This window comes from Notolepis coatsorum (assembly GCF_963971535.1).
Source record: "Notolepis coatsorum genome assembly, chromosome: 11".
In the NCBI taxonomy this organism is placed as follows: Eukaryota; Metazoa; Chordata; class Actinopteri; order Aulopiformes; family Paralepididae; genus Notolepis; species Notolepis coatsorum.
In genome coordinates, this window is record NC_140175.1 from 131623731 (window position 1) to 131649202 (window position 25472).

Here is a 25472-nt window from a genome sequence, read left to right on the forward strand (position 1 = left end):
GAGCGCTGTCGCTCTCGGACGACGAGAGGCAGCGCTTCATCAAAGAGCGACGCTGCTTCCGGTGCGGCCGCACCGGTCACCGCTTCGGCAGCTGTCGGGTCCAGGCTGTATCGGGGATGGAAGGTGCGCCGTCGGGCTTCGAAAAGGCGCCAGCAGGTGGGCTCATTCCTGCCAAAACCACAGATTCTCGTACATTTTTTGAGGTGGCAATCAACTGTGGGGGTGACATTAGGGGAACTCAGGCTCTCATTGACTCAGGGGCGGCGGGCAATTTTATTCACGTGGGATTGGTGAAGGAGTGGGGAACCCCAGTGGAGGATTTAGGGGTTCCCTTACCAGTTTATGCCCTGGACGGTCGGCCTCTGGGCAGTGGGAGCGTCACCCAGCGCACAGTTCCCTTACACATCCGGGTGGAGGGTGGGGAGTGGGAATGGGTTACATTTTTTGTCATCTTTTCCCCCTATTCTGTCATGGTGTTGGGTCATCCCTGGTTGTCGTCATGTGTTCGTGTCATTAATTGGAGCACGGGCGAACTCTCAACGGCGGCCGACGTCAAGTCGATCGTCAGCGGGAGTTTGCCCAAACCCTTGTCTCCCCCCCCCTCTTCTCTTTTGTCTCCTCCCTCTTTCTCCAGGATGGTGGGGAGCGTGGCAGATTCTGATCTACCCTCTAATCCCGATTTAATAGGGGTGCCTGAGATCTATTGGGACCTGGCGGACGTTTTTAGCAAGACGCGTGCTAAAGCACTTCCGCCTCATAGATCATACGACTGTCCCATTAATCTTCTACCCGGTACCTCCCCGCCTCGCGGGCGAATGTTCTCTCTCTCACGCCCCGAAACCTTGGCCATGAACACCTACATAGAGGAGGCATTGCTTGCGGGGCACATACGCCCTTCCACTTCCCCTGCCGGCGCTGGCTTCTTCTTTGTTGATAAGAAGGATGGGGATCAGCGCCCATGCATTGATTATAGGGGATTGAATGACGTTTCCATCAAGAACCGATATCCTTTACCCCTCATGGACACGGCCTTTGAGTGCTTACAGGGGGCACAGGTCTTTTCTAAACTTGACTTACGTAATGCATACAACCTGGTCAGGATTAGAGAGGGAGACGAGTGGAAGACTGCATTTAACACACCCAATGGGCACTATGAGTATTTGGTCATGCCCTTTGGTTTGGCTAATGCTCCGGCAGTCTTCCAAGCCATGGTTAACGACGTGCTGCGAGACTTGATTGGGGTGTCGGTGTTTGTCTACTTAGATGATATCCTGATTTTTTCTCGCGATATGGTGCAACACCAAATGCACGTTCGGGAGGTGCTAGACCGTCTCCTCAAGCATCAACTATCCGTTAAGGCTGAGAAGTGTGTGTTTCACACGGACACCGTGTCCTTCCTGGGCTTTGTGTTGACGAAGGGCGATCTGCGCATGGATCCAGCCAAGGTGAGTGCAGTTTTGGACTGGCCACGGCCTTCGTCGCTCAAGGGGTTACAACGGTTTTTGGGCTTTGCAAATTTTTACAGGCGCTTTATTCGCAATTTTAGCGCCTTAGCCAATCCCTTAACAGCTCTCACTAAGGCCTCTCTCCCTGGCTTTGAATGGTCGCCTAGGGCTGAGTCGGCCTTCTGCGATCTTAAACGTCGTTTTACATCCGCTCCTGTATTGATCCGCCATGACGCGGAGGTTCCGTTCATTGTGGAGGTGGATGCCTCTGACGTCGCGGTGGGGGGGGTGCTCTCTCAGAGATGCTTAAAGGATGGGAAAGTGCACCCGTGTGCTTTTTTTTCTCGCCGTCTGTCACCAGCCGAGCGTAATTACGACGTGGGTAATCGGGAGTTATTGGCGATCAAATTGGCACTGGAGGAGTGGAGACATTGGTTGGAGGGGGCGGCACATCCTTTCATTATTTGGACTGATCATAAGAACTTGGCTTACATCCAAGGGGCTAAACGCCTTAACGCTCGCCAGGCCAGGTGGACGTTGTTCTTCACACGATTTCGATATACCATCTCCTATAGACCCGGCTCCAAGAATATCAAACCTGACGCGTTGTCGCGCCAGTTTGATCTTCCTGGGCGGGAGGAGCAGCCCCATCCCATTATTCCACCGGCCTTGATTTTGGCACCCGAGTCTTGGGGCATAGAGAAGGTGGTAAGGTCGGCGCTAACGCGGGAGCCCGATCCTGGTGGGGGTCCTCCGGGACGGTCGTATGTTCCCAAGGTGGCGCGCTCACGCTTGCTACAGTGGGCACATGCGTCATCCCTCACCAGCCACCCAGGGGCAACCAGGACCCTGGAATTTATCCGTAGGAGGTTCTGGTGGCCGACAGTGGAGGGGGATACGCGTTCCTTTGTGGCGGCCTGTCCGGTGTGCGCACGTAGTAAGACCTCTCGACGGGCACCGGCGGGTCTCCTCCGACCACTTCCTATTCCTAAACGACCCTGGTCACACATATCTCTGGACTTTATTTCTGGTCTTCCCCTTTCGGACGGATTCACCACCATCTTGGTGGTGGTGGATCGGTTCTCTAAGGCGGCTCACTTTGTCCCTCTCCCCAAGCTTCCTTCGGCCCGGGAGACTGCTGATTTAATTATACAGCATGTCTTTCGGGTCCACGGGCTGCCAGTAGATATCGTGTCGGACCGGGGTCCTCAGTTCGCCTCCAGGTTCTGGAAGGCGTTTGCCGCCGGCCTCGGCGCCTCTGTCAGTCTGTCGTCTGGGTTCCATCCACAGTCGAACGGGCAGACGGAGAGGGTCAACCAGGATTTGGAGGGGGTCTTGAGGTGTTACGTTGCCGGTAGTCCGGCAACGTGGAGTAGGAGGTTGGCTTGGGCTGAGTACGCGCATAATACCCTTCTCTCCTCTTCTACCGGTATGTCTCCCTTTCAGTGCCAGTATGGTTTTCAACCTCCTCTGTTTCCCGAGCAGGAGCAGGAGGCGGAGGTGCCCTCGGCCCAGGCACATGTGGCTCGCTGTCGCAGGACGTGGAAACAGGTTCGGAAGGCGCTACAGAAGGTTTCGGTTAGTACCCAACGGCAGGCTAACCGTAAGCGTCGTCCGGCTCCAGTTTACCGTCCAGGGCAGCGGGTTTGGCTTTCCACCCGGGATCTCCCTCTCCGGGTGGAATCCAAGAAGCTGGCTCCTCGCTTTATAGGACCATTTAAAGTGATTCATCGGGTTAATCCAGTGGCTTACAAGCTACGACTTCCGAGCTCTATGAGGGTTCATCCGACGTTTCATGTGTCCCTGTTGAAGCCATTCCTCTCATTGCCCTTGGCCCCGCCACTGCCTGTGGTTCCTCCGCCCCGGTTTATTGGCGGTCAACCCATTTACACGGTGCGGAGGATACTGGGTTGTAGGCGGAGGGGTAGGGGGTTTCAGTTCTTGGTGGATTGGGAGGGGTACGGGATAGAAGAGCGTTCTTGGGTGCCTCAAAGGGATATTTTAGATCCCAGCCTGATCGTTGATTTCCGGCGGCTGAATCCCGAGGCTCCTAGGTGAACGTCTGGTGCCGTTCGTCGGGGGAGGGTACTGTTACGTTCTGGACACCATCCCACTCCTCCGCACGTCATAGCGTCACACATTCAGGTGGAATTATTATTATCACTGCTATGGAAATGACACGATGCAGACAGCGAGGGCCACAACCCCTCGATCACATACAGCTTTGCGCATCGCGTGGCGATTTTTGAGAAAAGCCGCTGTAAAATCAAGCATTTTCGATCACAAAGAAAACTCAGCTACAAGAAATGTATTCCATTCCCGGCTATACTCTAGGTGGGAGGATAAGGCCTTCGATATAATTGCTTCTAACTGCACATTGTCGTGCACAAGATGGCTGCTACCCTGCATGCCTGGCGTTGCTTCGGAGCGCTGGTTATGCGTGTCCTCTACACACCACACAGATGCAATTAAGCACATGATGATGATGATGATGATGATGATGATGATGATGATGATGATGATGATGACGATGACGATGATGATGATGATGATGATGATGATGATGATGATGATGATGATGATGATGATGATGATGATGATGATGATGATGATTAAGCAAGGTAATCACGGCAAAGGTGAAACTGAGAATATGGCTTTAAAGTTCTTTGACTATCCAGTGATTTTGCCGTGCTTTGTAAGCAATATGAATACCAAAAGATATTTAATTCAAAGAAGGTAGCGAACGTCACACTTAAACCACGCCTGTAGCAGTTCCTCATAGGACGCCGCTTGGTCTGAATCACTTTGGCTACAAGCGCAAACAAGATGGATTCTAGTGTGATCTGGTGATCTTGTGATCTTGTGAGTCCAGCAGCCTTGTGAGGTAAGATATAACTAGCTTTATACAATGGCAAGTGAATTTCTTGATTCTGATTGGCTGAAACAGTCAAGTTAGACGTTGTTATTTCTCATAACACACACAGTGTTAGTTGCTTACACAATGTTGGATTATGCAATTGGTTGGTCATGAACTCATTGTGAAACAAAATATAAATCGCGGGAAGTGTGTTGTTAGATGCCATTCGTTGTAGAACCTCCTCTCCTTCAAAAGGATACTCTCATTTCACTGTTAATACAATTTTCAATCAATCAATCAATCAATCAAACAATCAATCCAATAACAACCGCTCACTTCACTGTTAGATGCCATACTTTGAAGCAACATATTGCTTCGAAGTGGTTATGCTTTGGCACTCTTCCGAAGTGGGTTATGCTTAGAGTTTCTCTTTAGAGCAGGGCGATAGACCACCAGCCCTGATTCCAAACTCTAAGCATAACCCACTTCGGAAAAGGGCCAAAGCATAACCACTTCGAAGGAAATAATATTATGTACAAGGCGGACATTAATACAATTTTCAATCAATCGATCCAATAACAACCGCTCACTTCACTCTTAGATTTTTTTTTTTACCTACTTTTTCTGCGGATGGTTTTGTGAATAAATCTCCATTATGCTTCAATTGATGTGTGTTTATTGTATAGCAATAAGGTTGGATGAATTCGGCAATTGTATAAAGATGTAGCACTGTCTATCTGTAATAACATTTTCAATCAATCAATCAAAAAATCTAAAAGTATTCTGTGACAGCTGGTACTGCACATTGTTTACTGTCATTGTCTGTTTACCAACAGTATACTGATTTGAACCATACTTAAGCATTACATCACGCGCAGGAGTGGTTTGTGAAAAATAAACCATGCCTAGGGGTGGTCGTTAGACCCCCCTAGGCATGGTTTATTTTTCACAAACCACGACTACAAGTGGTGTAATGCTTTTATACAACTGGCACATTCATTCAACCTTATTGCTATACAATAAACACACATTAATCGAAGATTTATTGAAAAAATCATCCGCCAGAAAAAGTAGTTCCCACAACAACAAAAAAGAGAAGTTGCCTCCATGTGGAAGCAGCTCGGAAGTGCATCCAACTGCACATCCAGCAAACTAACACATCCAACTGTCTCTCAACTAAGACATCCAACAAACTAACACATCCAACTGTCTTTCAACTAAGACATCCAACCAACTAACACATCCAACTGTCTTTCAACTAAGACATCCAACCAACTAACACATCCAACTGTCTTTCAACTAAGACATCCAACCAACTAACACATCCAACTTTTCTTTAGTTTTTAACCTACTTTCTATATAACTTCATTCTTAGATGCTTCTATAGAAAGTATATAAAACAAATTAAAAAAAGTTTTCTTTGCCCTATAGGAAATCTTTTATTTTTTATTTTTTTTAAACCTACTTTCTATAGAAGCAGCTGGGAGGTGCGCTGTTTTAAGTGAGCGTGGGTTATTGAATTGATTGATTGCTAATTTTATTACTGTCCGCCTTGTTTCCAACTGATTAAGTTTAGGCCCTCTTTCGAAGTTGGCTAAGGTTAGAGTTTGGAACCAGGGCTGGTGGTCTATCGCCCTGCTCTAAAGACAAACTCTAACCTTAACCAACTTCGAAAGAGGGCCTAAACTTAACCAGTTGGAAACAAGGCGGACAGTAATAAAATTAGCAATCAATCAATCAATTCAATAGGCCATGCTCACTTAAAACAGCGCACCTCCCAGCTGCTTGAAAGTAGGCCAAAAGATAATTGCAAATTAATCAATCAATCAATCCGCGCGATTTTTATTTTGTTCCACAATGACTCATGACCCATCAATTACATCATCCAACATTGTTTAAGCAACTAAGACATTCGCAGTGACAGAATCGTTTTCCATTTAGTCGTTATGACGCTATCAACATATCCATTCAGTCCACCCTCACTTAAAACAGCGCACTTCCCAGTTGCTTCTATAGAAAGGAGAAGAACATTTTTAATGAAATTGCAAATTAATCATTCAATCAATCCGCGCGATTTTTATTTTGTTCCACAATGACTCACGACCCATCAATTACATCATCCAACATTGTTTAAAGAACTAAGACATTCGCTGTGACAGAATCGGTTATATATTTAGTCGTTATGACGCTATCAAGATATCCATTTGTTAAAGATTATTGTCCGCCATCTTGTTTTTTCCTAAAAAGCCGCACGGCGGAGTGATAGTAATTCGGTTGTGGGCGGGTCCTGGTATGTATTATGAAAAATACATACGTGTAAATTGACTGTTTCAGCCAATCAGAATCGAGAAATTTGCATGCCGTTGTATAATGCACATCGTTGACTGAATCTACAGATTTTACGCTGCCTTCAGGCTTGCCGCGGTAGTTGGTGTTACTGGTGTTGTTCTGTGTTCAGGGATCCACCATGACTTGCCCACTGCCCCCACCAGTGTATGCTTTGTTTTTATTTAAAAGTTTTTTTGTATAGAAATGAAACCCATTTAGTTAATTTTCACATATCAGTGCTCACATTCATCAAATAAAAATAACGGATTTATGAAATGCGTTATTATCAATACTTATAAATGTAAAAGTGTCTGCACGGACAGCAGAGATATTATTAGGTCTGTGCTACAGAATCGCAGTACAGAGTAGCTTATGTTTCACTTTCACTTTTAGGAGAAGATTTATCTTCGTGTGAAGATACATTTATCTCCAGCTCGACTGGAGAGGAGCTCAGAGGACCAGTCCACACCAGCAACAGGTGTGTTTGTGTGATGCACTAAAACAAGGCTGCAGCTACATTGATCTGTCAATTAATGGAAATTGACAGTTGGTTTATTTTAAAATTAGAACATCAACTCTGTCTGTCCAAGAAATTGATAGAGCAGTGGTTAGTGAGGCATGGGAAAAGATTATTCATTTACTTCCTCCCACCCAGGGATCAAACCGGTGATCTTCCGGTTACTAGCCTGCTTCTCTAGCCTTAGGCCATTGTTGTTGTTGTTGTTGTTGTTGTTGTTGTTGTTGTTGTTGTTGTTGTTGTTGTTGTTGTACACGGATATCCCCCCCCCCCCCCCCCCAAAATATAAAATGGTGTTTTAGAAAATCAGGCTGCAGAGAGCTCTCCATGGTCCTGATTGACCTGATGCCACGATGCAGGGAGCTCTCCATGGTCCTGACTGCAGAGAATAATACTCTTTTAAAAACATATCCATATAGGTGTGAACAGGGGCCATTGGTCACAATGTTAATATTTTCCAAAAGCTCCATGTTTAGCTCAGTTTCCCCCGTCTACATGTATACAGGCCAATCTCCACCCTGGAAGGTGTTTCCGGAAAAGCAACATTTTCCGTCGCTTTCACGTGGACGGGAGGCCAAAACACAGAGAGAATACATACAAAATTTCTAAAATATCCGTATATACATGTGTAACGGATGGTATCGTGAAGCGCAGTCAAGAAGGGCTGGGGTGAATAGCGGTGCTATGGGTTAAACTCACTCTCACATCCTCAAAAGACGCATAGACCCAGTACTTGGAAGTGGATTCACCTCTTGGTATAGCGGGCTGTGTTGCTGCCTGCGGTGTGGGAGACCGGGGTTCGACTCCCACTCGGGGCATCAAAGTTTGAGGTGACGTTGTCACAACCGTTACACACGTAGACTAAAGCCACATTCCGCGACACCGGCGGTGGCTGATCTTCTCAGCGAAGCCCTGCGGGGATACCCGTTACATTCCGCCCATCAATACTCTTTCTCTCGGCGCTTATCTCCTCACACGCAGGTCAGTTCCATTCTTGTCATATTAACATTTCAATTCCCAGAGCCGTGTTTCTAACACAATAGAAAAGGGATAGCGCGGGGCGCGAGCACAGCCACGCTCCGTTTAAAATGTAATTCATTATGGATATGCGAGCGTCTCAGCCTGAAATGAATCCGAGCGTCGGGGGGGGGGGGCGCTCTGGGACACGCCGGAAAAAAATAAATACAGACAGTAGCGTTCGGTTTTGGCTCAGTCTTGGAGTTGGAGATAAGCTGAGCGTAATGACTGCCGCTGAGCACATACTATACAAGCGACCGCACTTCAGACGGGCCGCCGTACTCTCAGCCGTGTCCTGTCTGTCTGGGTACAATGCTTGGGGCTACGCTAATGACCTCCGTGTTAATCTCACATCCTTCACAGAGTCGGCACAACATTTACATCCATCCAATTACCTTAATTAATTAGTTCAAATACAGCGGGCTGGGCTGCGTCTCTGTGTACTACTTACTACCTTGTAATGATGATTAGGAAACAGGTAATGGCGGATTATAAGGGGAGCGGGGAAATTCACCAGTGGGTCAAGCAATGTCAAAGAGGGAGAGAGAGAGAAGGATGGTGATAGAGATGATGATGATGATGATGATGATGATGATGATGATGATGATGATGATGATGATGTTGTTGTTGTTGTTGTTGTTGTTTATAAGTGAGGAGAGTGGATGTGAATTTAATGTCAGAATAGAGACGATGAAGAGATAATGAGCTGATTGCAATCTACATTACCATCATGAACTAGCAAACTACACTCTCATGGTGGACTAGCAAGAAACATTTCTCCCTGGAGGTTATTTTGCATAGTGGGTTTTGAGTTTACCGCTGCCCTACACGACTGATTGGTTTGAGAAAAACAAACAAACTTATATATATATATATATATATATATATATATATATATATATATATATATATATATATATATATATATATATATATATCTCATCACAATGCTAATGGATTTTTAACAGACCTTTCTCCTGCACTTACACAGCAGGACAATGCTGTGTGGAGAGAGGTCTGGCTATACGAGACTATATAATAATAGGAATCAAGCTGGAACTGAAAACTCCATAATGTAACAACATTGCACCTTTGACAGCAGAGTGTAGATGGTGAAATGTCATTTGAAAGAAATTACAAAGATAATTTACCGAGTATGACTAGGCTGCTGGTCTTACATAGCTGCTCTTACATGACCTCCCACTGTGACACCAATGCAGTATGGGAATAGAGCTTAGATGTGAATGTAGCAGGGATACTGAGAATGTTAATAAACCCTCACATCACTACATGTATTTCCAGTATGTTTTTCCACAAGTTATTACATGTTTTTCCCATGTTATTACATGTATTCCCCATGTTATCACATGTATTTCCAGGATGTATTTCCAGGATGTATTTCCAGTATGTATTTCCCATGTTATTACATGTATTTCCCATGTTATCGTATTTGTGCCTCCCTCCCCAGTGATATGGACCCTATGCAATTTGCATACAGGCCAAACAGTTCCACTGATGATGCGGTCTCCCAAGTACTGCACAGCACCCTCTCTCACCTAGACCACCAGAAGGGGGGCTATGTGAGACAGTTGTTCATTGACTACAGCTCAGCGTTCAACACCATAGTCCCCACCAGACTGGTGGACAAGCTGATCGAGCTGGGTCTGAGCTCCGCTCTGAGCGCCTGGATACTGGACTTTCTGAGCGAAAGGCCCCAGGCGGTCAGGGTGGGGGGCCAGACCTCCAACACCATCACCCTGAGCATCGGGTCCCCCCAGGGCTGTGTTCTAAGCCCCCTGCTGTACTCACTATACACACATGACTGTGTGGCCAAATTCAGCTGCAACTCCATAGTGAAGTTTACGGACGACACAGTGGTGGTGGGGCTGATCTCTGACGACGATGAGAAGGCCTACCGGGAGGAGGTTGAGGTACTGGAACGCTGGTGTCAGGACAACAGCCTGCTCCTGAACATTGGTAAAACCAAGGAGCTGATTGTGGATTTTAGGAGGAGACAGCAGGAGACACACACACACCACTGAGGATAAACGGGGCTACCGTGGACAGGGTGAGCAGCTTCAAGTACCTGGGGGTCCACATCTCAGAGGACCTGACATGGACAACACACATAGACTCAGTCGTAAAAAAGGCGAAGCAGCGCCTCTACCACCTGAGACAGTTAAGGAAGTTCAGAGTATCTGGGAAGATACTCCAGTCCTTCTACTCCGGAGCTGTAGAGAGCATCTTGACTGGAAACATCACTGCCTGGTATGGAAACAGCACGGCACAGGACAAGAAGGCCCTACAGAGAGTGGTGCGCTCAGCCGAGCGTACCACAGGTATTGCACTACCACCCCTGCAGGTCTTATATAACAAGAGGTGCAAATCCAGAGCCTGCAGGATAATGAAAGACCCTCACCACCCCAACAACAGCCTGTTCATGCTGCTGCAGTCAGGCAAACGCCTGCGAGCACCAGCTACTAGGACAGAGAGACTCCGGCTCAGCTTCTTCCCCCAGGCCATCAGAGCCTTGAACACTGAACTCTCCATGCACAAGCACACATGAGCACACACACGACACACACACTGTACACGCTCACACACTAGCAGCCACTTTAACATGAGCACACACACACTCATGCTGCACACACCCACACTTATGGTCACTTTACAGAAGGAAAGGTCACTTTAAGAATAGTATAGCTTGAGATTGTAAAATATAGCATTGTATAACAGTGTACATAAAGACCCAGTGCCTCATCCGTAGCCAACAGTGTACTGCACTGCCACAGGACCTAGCATGTCCTACCATGCTCTGTAAATAACTCATGTACAGATACCGATATGCCCTACTTTGTTACTTGTTATTGCACAATGTCGTTCTATTGGATTCTTATTGTATATTACTATGGTAATTATGCACATCGTTGCGGGCAAGACCCCCCGCATTTCATTGTATACTTGTATGCCATGACAAATAAAACTCTTGTATCTTGTATCTTGATTTCCAGTATGTTTTCCACATGTTATTACATGTATTTCCAATATGTTTTCCACATGTTATCACATGTATTTCCAGTGTGTTTTCCACATTATTTACACGTCTTTCCAGTGTGTTTTCCCACATGTTATTACATGTATTTCCAGTATGATTTCCACATGTTATTACATGTATTTCCAGTATGTTTTCCACATGGTATTACATGTATTTCCAGTGTGTTTTCCCACATGTTATTACATGTATTTCCAGTATGTTTTCCACATGTTATTACATGTATTTCCAGTATGTTTTCCACATGTTATTACATGTATTTCCAGTATGTTTCCCACATGGTATTACATGTATTTCCAGTATGTTTTCCACATGTTATTACATGTATTTCCAGTATGTTTTCCCACATGTTATTACATGTATTTCCAGTATGTTTTCCACATGTTATTACATGTATTTCCAGCATGTTTTACACATGTCATTACATGTATTTCCAGTATGTTTTCCACATTTTATTACATGTATTTCCAGTATGTTTCCCCACATGTTATTACATGTATTTCCAGTATGTTTTCCACATGTTATTACATGTATCTCCGGTGTGTAACTGTATGCGACTAGGTACCTGACGGGGAGACAAACTTCCAGCTGATGGCAGGCTCTGGTTTGCCGCTGGCCTGGCAGAGCAGGGTCACGTTGGAGCCTTCGTTCACCACAAGGTCCGTTGAGAAGTTGATGATCTTGGGCGGCACTGTGAAAAGAGAATAAAAACATTTAAAAACATATTTTATTCATGTGAATTTTCAATTAGTTCAATTAAATTGAACTAATCCCTGGACTCCATCTTCACCTCCCGCACAACCACCCGCGCCAGAAAAATTGCTAAGGACTCCTCCCACCCAGCACACCCCCTGTTTCAGCCCCTCCCACCCAGCACACCCCCTGTTCCAGCCTCTCCCCCCCAGCACACCCCCTGTTTCAGCCCCTCCCACCCAGCACACCCCCTGTTTCAGCCCCTCCCACCCAGCACACCCCCTGTTTCAGCCCCTCCCACCCAGCACACCCCCTGTTTCAGCCCCTCCCACCCAGCACACCCCCTGTTCCAGCCCCTCCCCCCCAGCACACCCCCTGTTTCAGCCCCTGCCCTCAGGGAGGCGCTTCAAGTCCATCCTCTCAAAAACCACCCGCTTCAAGGACAGCTTCTTCCCCACCGCCATTCGGACCCTGAACTCCCTTGGCCCCCCTCTCCCCCTCCCCCCTCCCCCCCCCCCCCCCCACACTAACCAAGCTCCTGACCTGATGGACTAGACGACTCTTCCGTGTGTTTATGTTGTGCTGTGTGGTGCTGTGCTGTATTTATGTATTTATTGTGTCATGTTGTGCTGTATTCATGTATCCATTTGTATCTATGTTCCAGTTTCATGTATTGTAGAGCTTATTACACTCTGTACCGATCAAGAATACCACCAACCTGGTTGTGTGGCAATAAAATAATCTTGTATCTTCTAATTCAGTTCAAATCAAGATAATTTAATTTTCTTGGCATGAACGTTGCAATCATATTGGGGGATTGTGTATATAAATTCATATATAAACACATACAAATCTATTAATATGAAAGTAACAACAGATCAATGTGTCAGTATAGTGATGGCTGTGGCCTGCTGCATACCTTTTTCTATCAAACTACACCCCCTTCATTATTATGGGGTGTACCTAATAGTTGCCACGCGATCTGCTCACAACAAGGTCTGTGGATTATCTTGAGTAGCGGGGGTCACAATTTCTGGAAAGAGATGTTGCTTTTGAGTTTTTCAAATGTATATAGTGCCATTCAGCGCCATTTTATTGGAGAGACGGCAGACATTTCTAAGACGTATATCTCGCACTGACACTATCTGCATGTGTAGATGGCAGTCCGGGTAACAGGGGTAATGCTGTTTTGAGTTTGGGGTGAACTGTTGTTTTGCTCCCTTGAATCCACCTTGAGGCAGACGGGTTCATTGAGCTGCTCACCGTATTGTGTTGTTTCATGGGTTCATTGAGCTGCTCACCGTATTGTGTTGTTTCATGGGTTCATTGAGCTGCTCACCGTATTGTGTTGTTTCATGGGTTCATTGAGCTGCTCACCGTATTGTGTTGTTTCATGGGTTCATTGAGCTGCTCACCGTATTGTGTTGTTTCATGGGTTCATTGAGCTGCTCACCGTATTGTGTTGTTTCATGGGTTCATTGAGCTGCTCACCGTATTGTGTTGTTTCATGGGTCCGAGTGCTTGTTCAACACACACTATAGCAACATTGTAAATAACAGAACATGTTCTGCTTCTAAGGTTAACCTGGGATAGCAACAAGGACACATGCACCTTTTTATTTTTAGGTTTTTTATTTTATTCATTTGAATGTGTTTATGTTGCAAACCTTTTTATTTTTCATTTTTGCTGTGCAGTACCTTAATTGAGATCTCATTGAGTTTAAAGTGTGCTATATAAATTAAATGTATTATTATTATTTATTATTACTGAAATCTGGCTGACACAGTTACAAGCATAACACATTTAAATGTTCTTATTTATAGTGAATATATATTTATTTAAAGGGGACATTTTACGTATATTTTCAACAATTCAATATGACTTGAATCACCTGCAATGTTTGTTAAGTCTGGAACTCTCTCTTTGAAAGCTTGAAATCTAATAAAAAAGTGTTTGCAATATTGAAGCTGAGTTTTGAAGGCTTGGATGGATTGGATGAAAATCTCTGCAAACATTATTTAGTTTTTGAATTGTCCTTCACAACCGCGGCAACTCGTTCCACTGTGTGTCTCTCCCCAACAGAGTTTGTCACTGTTCTCCAAGACCCTTAAGTTTTGAAAGGGCAGACCTTTATTTTGAAGCTTTTGCGGATGTACATTTGCACTCGTATTGCAGACATTTTTACAACGCCGACTTTTCAGAGTTCTGCCAACACAGTTAGCGAGCCTGCGAGTTACATGGTTTCTGGCAGGGTTGTATTGCAGCTACATCGTCAATGGTGCATTTATATAACAGCTTTTATCCCGTTCACTCACACATCCACACACCGACGGCGGAGGCAACAGTGTGAGCTATCTATGTCATCTGGGGCAGGTAAGGGCAGTTAGTGTCTCGCTCGGGACACTTCGACACGCTTTCGGAAGGAGTTGATTCTAGCTAATCCTTCTTTAATATCAGCTATTTCAGTAAGAACCTGATAGGATATTTATGTTGCTGACCATGTACTCAAATGCACGTTTGTATTTTCACATGAAAAGGAGAAGCTACAAAGTAGTACAGGAGCCTGGAGCTAGTTAGCTATTGACAGCAACGCTAGTTTATTAACATTACAAGCAAGCTACCATTTGTTCTACTTGTACTGAACCAAATATAGCAAGTGCGTGTTATATACTTATATCATAATGAAACTAAGGGTGGTTAGATACCAGCCACATCAATATTACTGGAAAGGGGGCTAAAACCAAGCAGCATGAAACCTGTGATCAGATAACGTTAGTAGCTCATTCCTATACCGGCTCCCACTCCCGGCGAAGGATATAACGGTGAAATCCAACCACTCCAAGCAAAATAATATCCTGCGTTTTACTTACTTTTATCTAGCACCTGCCGTTAATGGCTACTTAAACAAGATATAATTACAACTCTTGTGTTGTAATTAAATCATGCGCTGGTGTTACTTCACTCCCCGCAGACATAAGCTGGCAGACCAGGACCATTTAGAAGGGACTCTCTCTCTCTCTCTCTCTCTCTCTCTCTCTCTCTCTCTCTCTCTCTCTCTCTCTCTCTCTCTCTCTCTCTCTCTCTCAGTCTCTCTCTCTCTCTGTGTGTCTGTGTGTCTGCCGGGAGGTGTCTGTGTGTCTGTGTGTCTGTGTGTCTGTGTGTCTGTGTGTCTGTGTGTGTGTGTGTCTGTGTGTCTGTGTGTCTGCCGGGAGGTGTCTGTGTGTCTGTGTGTCTGCCGGGAAGTGTCTGTGTGTCTGTGTGTCTGCCGGGAGGTGTCTGTGTGTCTGTGTGTCTGTGTGTCTGTGTGTCTGTGTGTCTGTGTGTCTGCCGGGAGGTGTCTGTGTGTCTGTGTGTCTGCCGGGAAGTGTCTGTGTGTCTGTGTGTCTGTGTGTCTGTGTGTCTGTGTGTCTGCCGGGAGGTGTCTGTGTGTCTGTGTGTCTGTGTGTCTGTGTGTCTGTGTGTCTGTGTGTCTGTGTGTCTGTGTGTCTGTGTGTCTGTGTGTCTGTGTCTCTGTGTGTCTGTGTGTGTGTGTGTCTGTGTGTCTGCCGGGTGGTATCTGTGTGTCTGTGTGTCTGTGTGTCTGTGTGTCTGTGTGTCTGTGTGTCTGTGTGTCTGTGTGTCTGTGTGTCTGCCGGGAGGTGTCTGTGTGTCTGTGTGTCTGTGTGTCTGCCGGGAGGTGTCTGTGTGTCTGTGTGTCTGTGTGTCTGTGTGTCTGTGTGTCTGTGTGTCTGTGTGTCTGTGTGTCTGTGTGTCTGTGTGTCTGTGTGTCTGTGTGTCTGTGTGTCTGTGTGTCTGTGTGTCTGTGTGTCTGTGTGTCTGTGTGTCTGTGTGTCTGCCGGCACCATAAGGGCTCTCGAGGCCTAAATACATACAGTACAGTACATACTGTATCTGTGCACAGTAACACGGAGGGGGGACATACTGTATGAGCCATTCGTTCTTCCAATTATTCACAACTGTCCTTTTTTTCAAGAATGTACTTGCATCATCACCACACTGTCGCATTATCAAACAGTGTTAATTTACCTGAATGTAATGATGTTTTCAATATATAAATACATAAAATAACTTATTAACACAGGTAATCTCCCCTGTGTGTGTGTGTGTGTGTGTGTGTGTGTGTGTGTGTGTGTGTGTGTGTGTGTGTGTGTGTGTGTGTGTGTGTGTTCGTGTGTGTGTGTGTGTGCTATAGACTGTAATCATAGTAATGATAATAATCATAATGACCTACCACATATTATAGTCTACCCCTATAGCTCTGTATGATGTACAATACGTATGTAGAATAGTGCTGTGTATATCATATATATATATATATATATATATATATATATATATATATATATATATATATATATATATATATATATATATATATATATATATATATATATATATATATATATATATATATATATATTTATATATGTATATTTACAGCATATATATAAAAAAAAAAATATATATATCATTTTACATATCTATAGATACTATCTGTACATATTTACATTTACATTTAGCTGACGCTTTTATCCAAAGCGACTTTTACAAGTTCTGTACGACAAGTCATCAGGAAGGGCACAACTCTATCAGCTGAGTAACAATGGTCATCAAAGTGTTGAGGGTTATATTTGAGAAAACATTTTTAAATAAAAATAAAAAATTCAGATAATGGTTGAAGAAGTGCGTCTTTCGTCGACGGCGAAAGATTGGACGGGTTTCGGCTGTCCTAAGTGGGGTGGGTAGTTCATTCCACCATTGCGGGGCAACTCTTACTAGTTACACTGCTGGCCAGTATGACTTACTACCATAGTGTCTGTATACCTGTATCACTGTACATAGTAATACTACAACTCTGTATACACCTGATAAGCACTATTACTCAGTATAGTAGTGCTCATTTATATATTTTATACCCAGTTTAATCACCCGCACATTGTATGTTACTACTGCACTTTACTGTTACATTTGCACTCTGGTTGGATGCCAAACTTATTTTTTGTTGTACTGTATTTGTGCTGTATGATGACAGTGAATTTTCATCTAATCTAGTCATCTATGGGATATATAGGTCCCGGTCCAGTTAACCCTTTCACTGCCACACGACAGCCGGTTAACCCTTTCACTGTGACAATACAGAAGGTTAGCCCTTTACTATCACACAACCGACGGTGACACTCCATCATTAGCATCATTAGCTCTGCGGATGCGGAGCTAATGATTGTAGTTGTGTACCGAACGAATACAACAGCATGTTACCCACTAACGACCGCACTAACGACTAACGTTAGGTTATGACTATAACCAAGTTCTGTCAACACTTAGTGAACGCTCAGCGTTCATTGCATATATCTCGCTTCAGCATATATACACTGAATAATTTCACAAATGTACCTTTAAATGCCAGCATTCATCTGGCCACACCCCCATCCGCTTACCTATATAAGCAGGGGTGGTGCCACACACTCATCTCCTTCCCAACAAATTTCATCACAATGAATGAATGAAAAATCAAGGGCCTGCAGCGTCGTCTAAACGCTGAGCGGTCACTAAGTGTTGACAGAACTTGGTTATAGTCATAACCTAACGTTCTGTTCCACACTAGCTCACGCTCAGCGTTCATCGCATAATAGGAGCTGAGCGGGAGCTAGAAGCTCGACAAATGTACCCTGCTGAGGCCCCCCACAACCATCAGACCAGGGAGGGCCGAGCCCCCCCGACCCACCCTAATGGAGGGCACCCCCCCTATTGGTGGCTTCACGGGAGGGCGACGGACCCGACCGTGCGAAGAGGCACTCAAGCAACTCAACGCACAGGGTGAGCAGACCGTGGCTTGACCCCACGACTACACACATGCACAACCCGCATGCCACCCGGGAACGAACGGAGGGAAACAACCTTGTTACTGCCCCCAGAATCACGGGGTCAAGGGCAAACCCAACCCCGTGGCAAGGCCGTAGCAGCGGAGCGCGAAGGAAGACCCAGACCCACCAAAAGGACTGGACTCCCTGGAATGGGGGACCGGAGAAGTCCATGATGCCAGCATCAAGACCCCACTAACTCGGGTTACGCTCAGCTGAGGACGCCGAAGAATACATGAAGCAACATGATACCGGCCCCCCGTGGCCGGACGCACCATAGGCCTGTCTCAGAAGACAAGCTTATTCATCTCTTTTTCTTATTTTTTCTTATTTTTATTAGGACGACTTTGCCACGGCTCAACTACAAAAGCGGCAGCAAATAAGCCTGTAGGCAACATTGAGGTACAAAGAGTTTAATACGAAATGATAGGCACTATATTTATAGATTTCTGGTTTTTGTGCAGGCAATAATCTAACGTTGACATTGGGAACACTCTGGAACATTCTGTATTCTTCTTTCGATCGTTCAGGGTCATACTGGAATATACTGGAAACCACTAGAAGGACATAACTCATGGACAGGAAGAATATTCTGGAACATAACATCAGTGTATACAAATATACAAGGGTATTCTACAACTTTCTAGAATACACTGTACTCCTATGAAGGCCTGTGAACAATAACATCCGGTATGTATATGCATATGAACCAGATATGGATGTTCAATAAACCCTCATAACGGTTTAATGCCCACACTTGTCGGGGGACGAACTGCATACAAGGTTTTAAAAACCTCATCCTCATCTAAAGGTATAAGCCTGACAAAGTTATTTTAATATTTTAAGCAATTGCTCCACTGCTTTAGGGATTTACATAATTTAGTTCTAAAAATCTATTTTTTGTTCTCTCTTTTCTTTTTCTCTTTTTTCTGAAGGTTCCACCATATACATGTTAGTAGAAGGTTCAAATAAATATACCAATGGAGGTATATTTTTCATTTTTCACATTATTTGTATTACATTAATGGGAAGGCGCTAGACCACGAGTGACATTCTATTAAATTAGAATGAAAGTTTTAGATCCTATGGCAATTAGCATAGGAAAGTTAAGGTTAAAAGGCTCATTTTGGGCAATCCGGGGGTTTAAGGGAGGGAGTTATACGCGAAGGTTGTGTCTATGAAACACAGTCCTGTACGACTCGGGAGGGGGATTTAGGGGATTATTTGTATATATGTATGTTTTTAAGCTCAGCTCTCAACGGAACCTCAATAGTTGGGATATATATCCATTGTGGATTCGCACTCCAGAAGCATTACCAACAACTACACAACACCATGTATAGACTATGACTAGTTTGAATATAATGATCTGGAATACTGGGGGAATAAATAATCAACATAAACGCAAAAGCGTGCTCACACTGATGAAAAACAAACAGGTTGACGTGGCTCTTCTAAGCGAAACGCACATTTTAGTGGAAGACAAAGCTACGTTAGCGGACAACATATACCATAACATTAGTCACTCTTCCTTTGGAACGAGAACCCGTGGAGTTACTATAGTCGTGAAACGGAAGTTGAATATTGAATTGAAGGGAGTATGGTCTGATGCAGATGGTCGGATAACCATAGGTAAGATTGTATACAGGAATAGGAAAATAGCGTTGGTAGCGGTATATGCCCCAAATTTGTACGAAGCTAATTTCTACACTACACTTACCAGAACAATGTTAGACCTTCCTGAATACTCATTTATAATTGGTGCGGATTTTAATGCTATTTGGGATCCTGGGATGGATAAATCTTATCCCACCTTTTCCAACGAACAGAAAAATTCATCTAATGCGTTAAAGGATTGGTCGAAGAATACAGGTGTAAATGATCTATGGCGATCACTCAACCCCACGACACGGAAGTACTCTCGTCGATCTGCAAGACATAACACACTTTCCAGAGTAGATTATGTTTTTGCATCCCCGAGACTATTTGATAACTATGACGTGGAAATGGTACCCAATGCACTATCAGATCACTGTTATTTACTCCTAAAAGGATAATTTGGTATACTGTCATCCCGAGCCCCAAGATGGCGATTTAACTCGATATTGCTGAATAACAAGGAATTCATTACACAACTCAAAGAAGTTCTTTCTGTATTCCTACTGGAGAATGCGAAATCGGTGCAGGACCCCAGAATATTATGGATGTCGGTAAAGGGTTTGATCAAGGATTTTACCTGGTACTTTTCCTCCAAAATACGCAAGAATCGTTGCTCAAAACTGGCAGAGCTGGAAACGCTTTACTCTACGTTATTTTCTTCTTTACAATACAACTACTCGGTTCGACTGGAAACTCAAATTAATGTGTTCAAAAAAGAGATTAATGCCATTTATAAACAACAATCTGAAGTACAAATACGTAGCACAAGACAACAGCACTACTCTCATGGTTCTAAACCAAGTCACCTACTAGCTATGCGGTTAAGAGTCAACGCAACATTTGCAGATATAACTACCATTAAAGCACAACAAGGACTTGTTACAGACCCTAAAAAAATCAACGAGACATTCAAAGAGTTCTACTCCAACATGTATAAATCAGAAATGACCTTCGATCAAAACAAAATGGACACATATCTTAATCAAATTAACCTCCCTAAACTATCAGAGGATGACGCTAAACAATTAGAAACACCCATCACACTAGATGAACTTAGGGAGGCCATATCTGAAATGCAAAGTGGTAGGGCTCCTGGAAGAGACGGTATCCCACCAGAAATGTACCTCTCATGTTGGGACGTAATTGGACTCCTATTACTTAATATGATTTTATACTCAATCAAGGAGGGGAACTTCCATAAGAACGACAATATTGCACTCATAACAGTCCTCCTTAAAAAAGACAAAGACCCCACCGATTGCAGTAGTTATAGACCCTTAAGCCTCCTCGGAACCGATATCAAGCTATACTCTAAGGTATTAGCCATCAGACTTCAAAAGCATATGACGTCTTTAGTTCATCCGGATCAGACTGGCTTCATAAGAGGCCGCTTGATCACGGATAATATAAGACGATTACTACACGTACTAGATGTCAGCAAGGATGACACCACACCTAAGGCGATGCTGTCCCTGGATGCGATGAAAGCTTTTGATAGGTTGGAATGGTCTTATCTATGGGCAGTATTAGAAAGGATGGGGTTAGGAAAAGGATTCATTGATATGATTAAAGTATTATACAAAGACCCATCGGCCATGATTACAACAGGTATAATCACCTCCGAAATTTTTCCGGTATCACGCTCTTCTAGACAGGGTTGCCCTCTTAGTCCCGGACTATTCGATTTATCATTAGAGCCTTTAGCACAATATATAAGACAATCCCAATCCATAGAACCAATCGCAATCAAGGGCACACAACATAAAATTTGTTTATATGCGGACGACGTAATACTGTTCATGCAAAACCCTAACACCGCAATGCCTCATCTTCTCAAGTTGATTGATGACTTTGGCAATCTATCGGGATTTAGGATAAATTGGCCAAAGTCGGCTTTCCTTCCACTTAATGCCCCTGCAAAAAATATACTCCTTCCAGAAGAAATACCAATGGTTAAACACTTTAGATGTTTGGGAGTTGAAGTATTCCCTACTATAAGCCAAACGGTGAAGTACAATTACATACAAATCCAAAATAAGATCAAATACGACTTTGACAGGTGGTCAAAACTAAAAAACTCAGTACAGGCACGGGTATCAATAGTTAAGATGGATGTCCTACCTAGAATCAACTTCATTAGCTCAATGCTACCGTTACCCCCTCCAGATGGTTACTGGAAAAAATTACACTCTACCGCATACAAATTTATTTGGAATAACAAACCACCACGTATAAAAAGATCCACCGCACAGAGAAACAAAGCCGACGGAGGTATGGCATTTCCAGATTTTTACCACTATTTTAAGGCATACACTTTAAGACCACTGACAACCTGGTTTGATTCCCAAGCATCAGTATCCTGGAGAAATTTAGAAGTAAATATAGTAGCACCACATAGACTGCAGGACATAGTATACACCAAATTATCAATTAAGCAATGCGAATTGAAATTTGGCCCCATTATTACTCATGCGATCCGGATATGGCGTGAAACACAAAAAAAATATTCTAACCCACATAAATGGCATAGTCATACTCCCCTATTCAATAACAATGCACTCCTGATTGGAAAACGACCTATAAGATACCCTAAATGGGAAAAGCAGGGCATACACACATTATGAGATGTTTTCAACAAACAGGGCTTTTGTAGATATGAAAAAATACATAAAAAATGTAATCTCACCAGTTCCACATATAATTTTTACGCACAGTTATTGGTATGTTTGAAGGCTCATGGAGTCCCATTAAGGATACCAATTGAACACCACAGATACCACAAATTCTTCTATGAAAGAGAGACATCGAGAGGTTTTGTATCAGATTTTTATCATCAATTACTAACGTCCTCGTATGGAATCCTCCCCATAGACTCAGTCTGGAGGAGGGATATACCAGACCTGGAAATAAATTTTGATTGGCAAGAAGCCTGGGCAAACGTTCGACTTGCGTCACGTAACCCGGACCATCAACAAATCAATCTTAACTATATTCATAGGACATACCTGACTCCTATAAGATTGAACAGAATGGGACTTAAACAAGACTCCAGATGCTCCTTATGTACAAATGGGGATGAGGGTACATTTATGCACATGTACTGGGATTGCCCACCAGTTAAGATATTCTGGAAAGAAGTGTCCCAGCAATTATCAAATTTCTTAATTCTGAATATACCTGTACACCCCTCTGTATTGCTGTTGAATGATGTTTTTGAGTTTGCAGTCCCTATACAGCTAAAGAGATTCGTTTTATCTGGTCTCACAGCGGCTAAAAAGCTGATAGCATCACGATGGTTTCAACCGGAAAAAATGTGTCGGAAGGTTTGGATTCTTACATATCTCGATGTGATTTATCTAGAAATATCTACAGCAAGAATTTTAGGTGTCAGCGAATCCAAAAATTGCAATGTGGTTAGAAGTGGTGGAGAGAATAAAAGCTAGAATATGAACTGTAGTGCCTGGTTAGGAGCGAAGGATAATGGATGGATTATCCAAGTGGGAGTCCGGGGGGGGGGGGGGGGGGGGGGGCGAGCGAGAGTATATGTGTGTAGGGTATTAGATAGCAAGTATTAGGTGTATATCTCGTATAATACATTTATTTAAATGGTGATTTCATTGGATGTGTACTGTTAATGCTTGTATGTCTAATTTTATGTTGTTATGTTTATGTTTATGTGTATGTTTAAAAAATTATAAAAAAAAATATAAAAAAAAAAACGTTGTAAAACACAATTTTTTTCCCGTGGGATTGTTATCAACTTTGGACCTGTACTAGATATGACTTCAGGCTGTGTAACCGTTATGTTTTCCAGCTCCTACCTCTCAGCTGGAACTTAAAAAACAGGCAACGAACAAGTAAACAGAAATGTGAGTAAGCTAAACATTTACTACAGTGTGTTCAACCCTCTGTAACTCTATAGCACTCAGAGTGATTCTTCTCTGTTGGGGAAGAAAGTGCAGAATGTTTCCTTACAAAAGAGACAAAGTATAAAAAAAGCTTTGGGTATGCAATCGCCGGGCGTGTTATGCAGTTATGTAGTTAACTCTGTGAAGCTTATCAGGCTGTCAAGAACCTTGAGACTCCAAGAACCTTTTAGAGATCCATACCTTTTGTCAGACAACGTTTTCTGTCACAACAGTCGGCGACAGAAATGTCCACCATACATTTTGCCCACAATGACGTTTCTTTTTTAAATAGCTTATACTAAAGATGGATTAGTTAGAATCAACTGTACGTGGGCACAGCCAGACGGCACAGAGAACCGTGTATCCCCTGTCTCTAGTTTCAGGCCAAAATGGTCTTTTCAAAGGTTATATGAGGTAGGTAATGTATTCAGCTTGTAGCAACAATAGAAACCTCTGTCTATCTGGGTGGAAAGGAGAATAGAAACGAGCAAAGTGAGCTGTTTACAAGAAAAAAACTGTTGAATACCTTTAATTAGTAAACTAATAGCAATGTATTCGTTTTTTTTTTTACTCCATTAATGCTGTCCTAATCACATCCAGATAACACATGTAAGCTAGTATTTGCTAAACTAGTAAAATTCTACGCTGAAGCCATAGCGGATAGATTAGGACTGTCTGCTTAGCCCGTCTATACTGCCACAGCGGAGGCACGCTGTGTGCGCCCTCTCTCCATTCATGACTGGTGTCTCTCGCTCCAAATGCTCATCTGTCACGGTCTGTCCACCCCTTCCTAACATACAGCCATGTGAGTGAGCGAGAAATGGCGGACCGACTTCATCCCTTCTCATAAAGTTTCAGCGGTCTTAACCGTTATCTAATGTCGTCTACCAGGTGGCTAACGACCACCGCTGCCCCCGCCATCCACTGTTGACGCTGCCATTCCTCCCAGGTGTCAGGCTCGTTGTTCCCTTCCATTCATTTTGAGGGCCTAGTTTAAATATTATATTTCTGTTCTACTAAACTGTGTCAGTAGAAAGAAAGACTGTCAGGTTTTAAACTGTGTGGGTATCAAACAGGGAGAAATACTGTCAGGTTTTTAAACTGTGTGGGTATCGAACAGGGAGAAAGACGATCAGGTTTTAAACTGTGTGGGTATCAAACAGGGAGAAAGACGGTCAGGTTTTAAACTGTGTGGGTATCAAACAGGAAGAAAGACGGTCAGGTTTTAAACTGTGTGGGTATCAAACAGGAAGAAAGACTGTCAGGTTTTAAACTGTGTGGGTATCAAACAGGGAGAAAGACGGTCAGGTTTTAAACTGTGTGGGTATCAAACAGGAAGAAAGACTGTCAGGTTTTAAACTGTGGGTATCAAACAGGAAGAAAGACTGTCAGGTTTTTAAACTGTGTGGGTATCAAACAGGAAGCAAGACTGTCAGGTTTTTAAACTGTGTGGGTATCAAACAGGAAGAAAGACTGTCAGGTTTTTAAACTGTGTGGGTATCAAACAGGAAGCAAGACTGTCAGGTTTTTAAACTGTGTGGGTATCAAACAGGGAGAAAGACTGTCAGCTTTTAAACTGTGGGTATCAAACAGGAAGCAAGACTGTCAGGTTTTTAAACTGTGTGGGTATCAAACAGGAAGAAAGACGGTCAGGTTTTAAACTGTGTGGGTATCAAACAGGGAGAAAGACGGTCAGGTTTTAATAAACTGTGTGGGTATCAAACAGGAAGCAAGACTGTCAGGTTTTTAAACTGTGTGGGTATCAAACAGGAAGAAAGACGGTCAGGTTTTAAACTGTGTGGGTATCAAACATGGAGAAAGACGGTCAGGTTTTAATAAACTGTGTGGGTATCAAACAGGAAGAAAGACTGTCAGGTTTTAAACTGTGTGGGTATCAAACAGGAAGAAAGAATGTCAGGTTTTAAACTGTGTGGGTATCAAACAGGAAGAAAGACTGTCAGGTTTTAAACTGTGTGGGTATCAAACAGGAAGAAAGACTGTCAGGTTTTTAAACTGTGTGGGTATCAAACAGGAAGCAAGACTGTCAGGTTTTTAAACTGTGTGGGTATCAAACAGGGAGAAAGACTGTCAGGTTTTAAACTGTGGGTATCAAACAGGAAGCAAGACTGTCAGGT

General features: G+C 43.7%; 1 protein-coding gene across 1 annotated transcript in view; it reads right to left on the minus strand.

Annotated features, from left to right (window-relative positions):
- Positions 1 to 25472, minus strand: part of ntm (neurotrimin) — a gene marked incomplete at its 5' end in the record, with an annotated part of 633919 nt that overhangs the window by 187310 nt on the left and 421137 nt on the right. The window contains one exon of the mRNA XM_084325079.1: positions 11782 to 11907. Within this exon, the coding sequence (XP_084181205.1) occupies positions 11782 to 11907 (126 nt within the window). The remainder of the gene's footprint in view (positions 1 to 11781; positions 11908 to 25472) is intronic.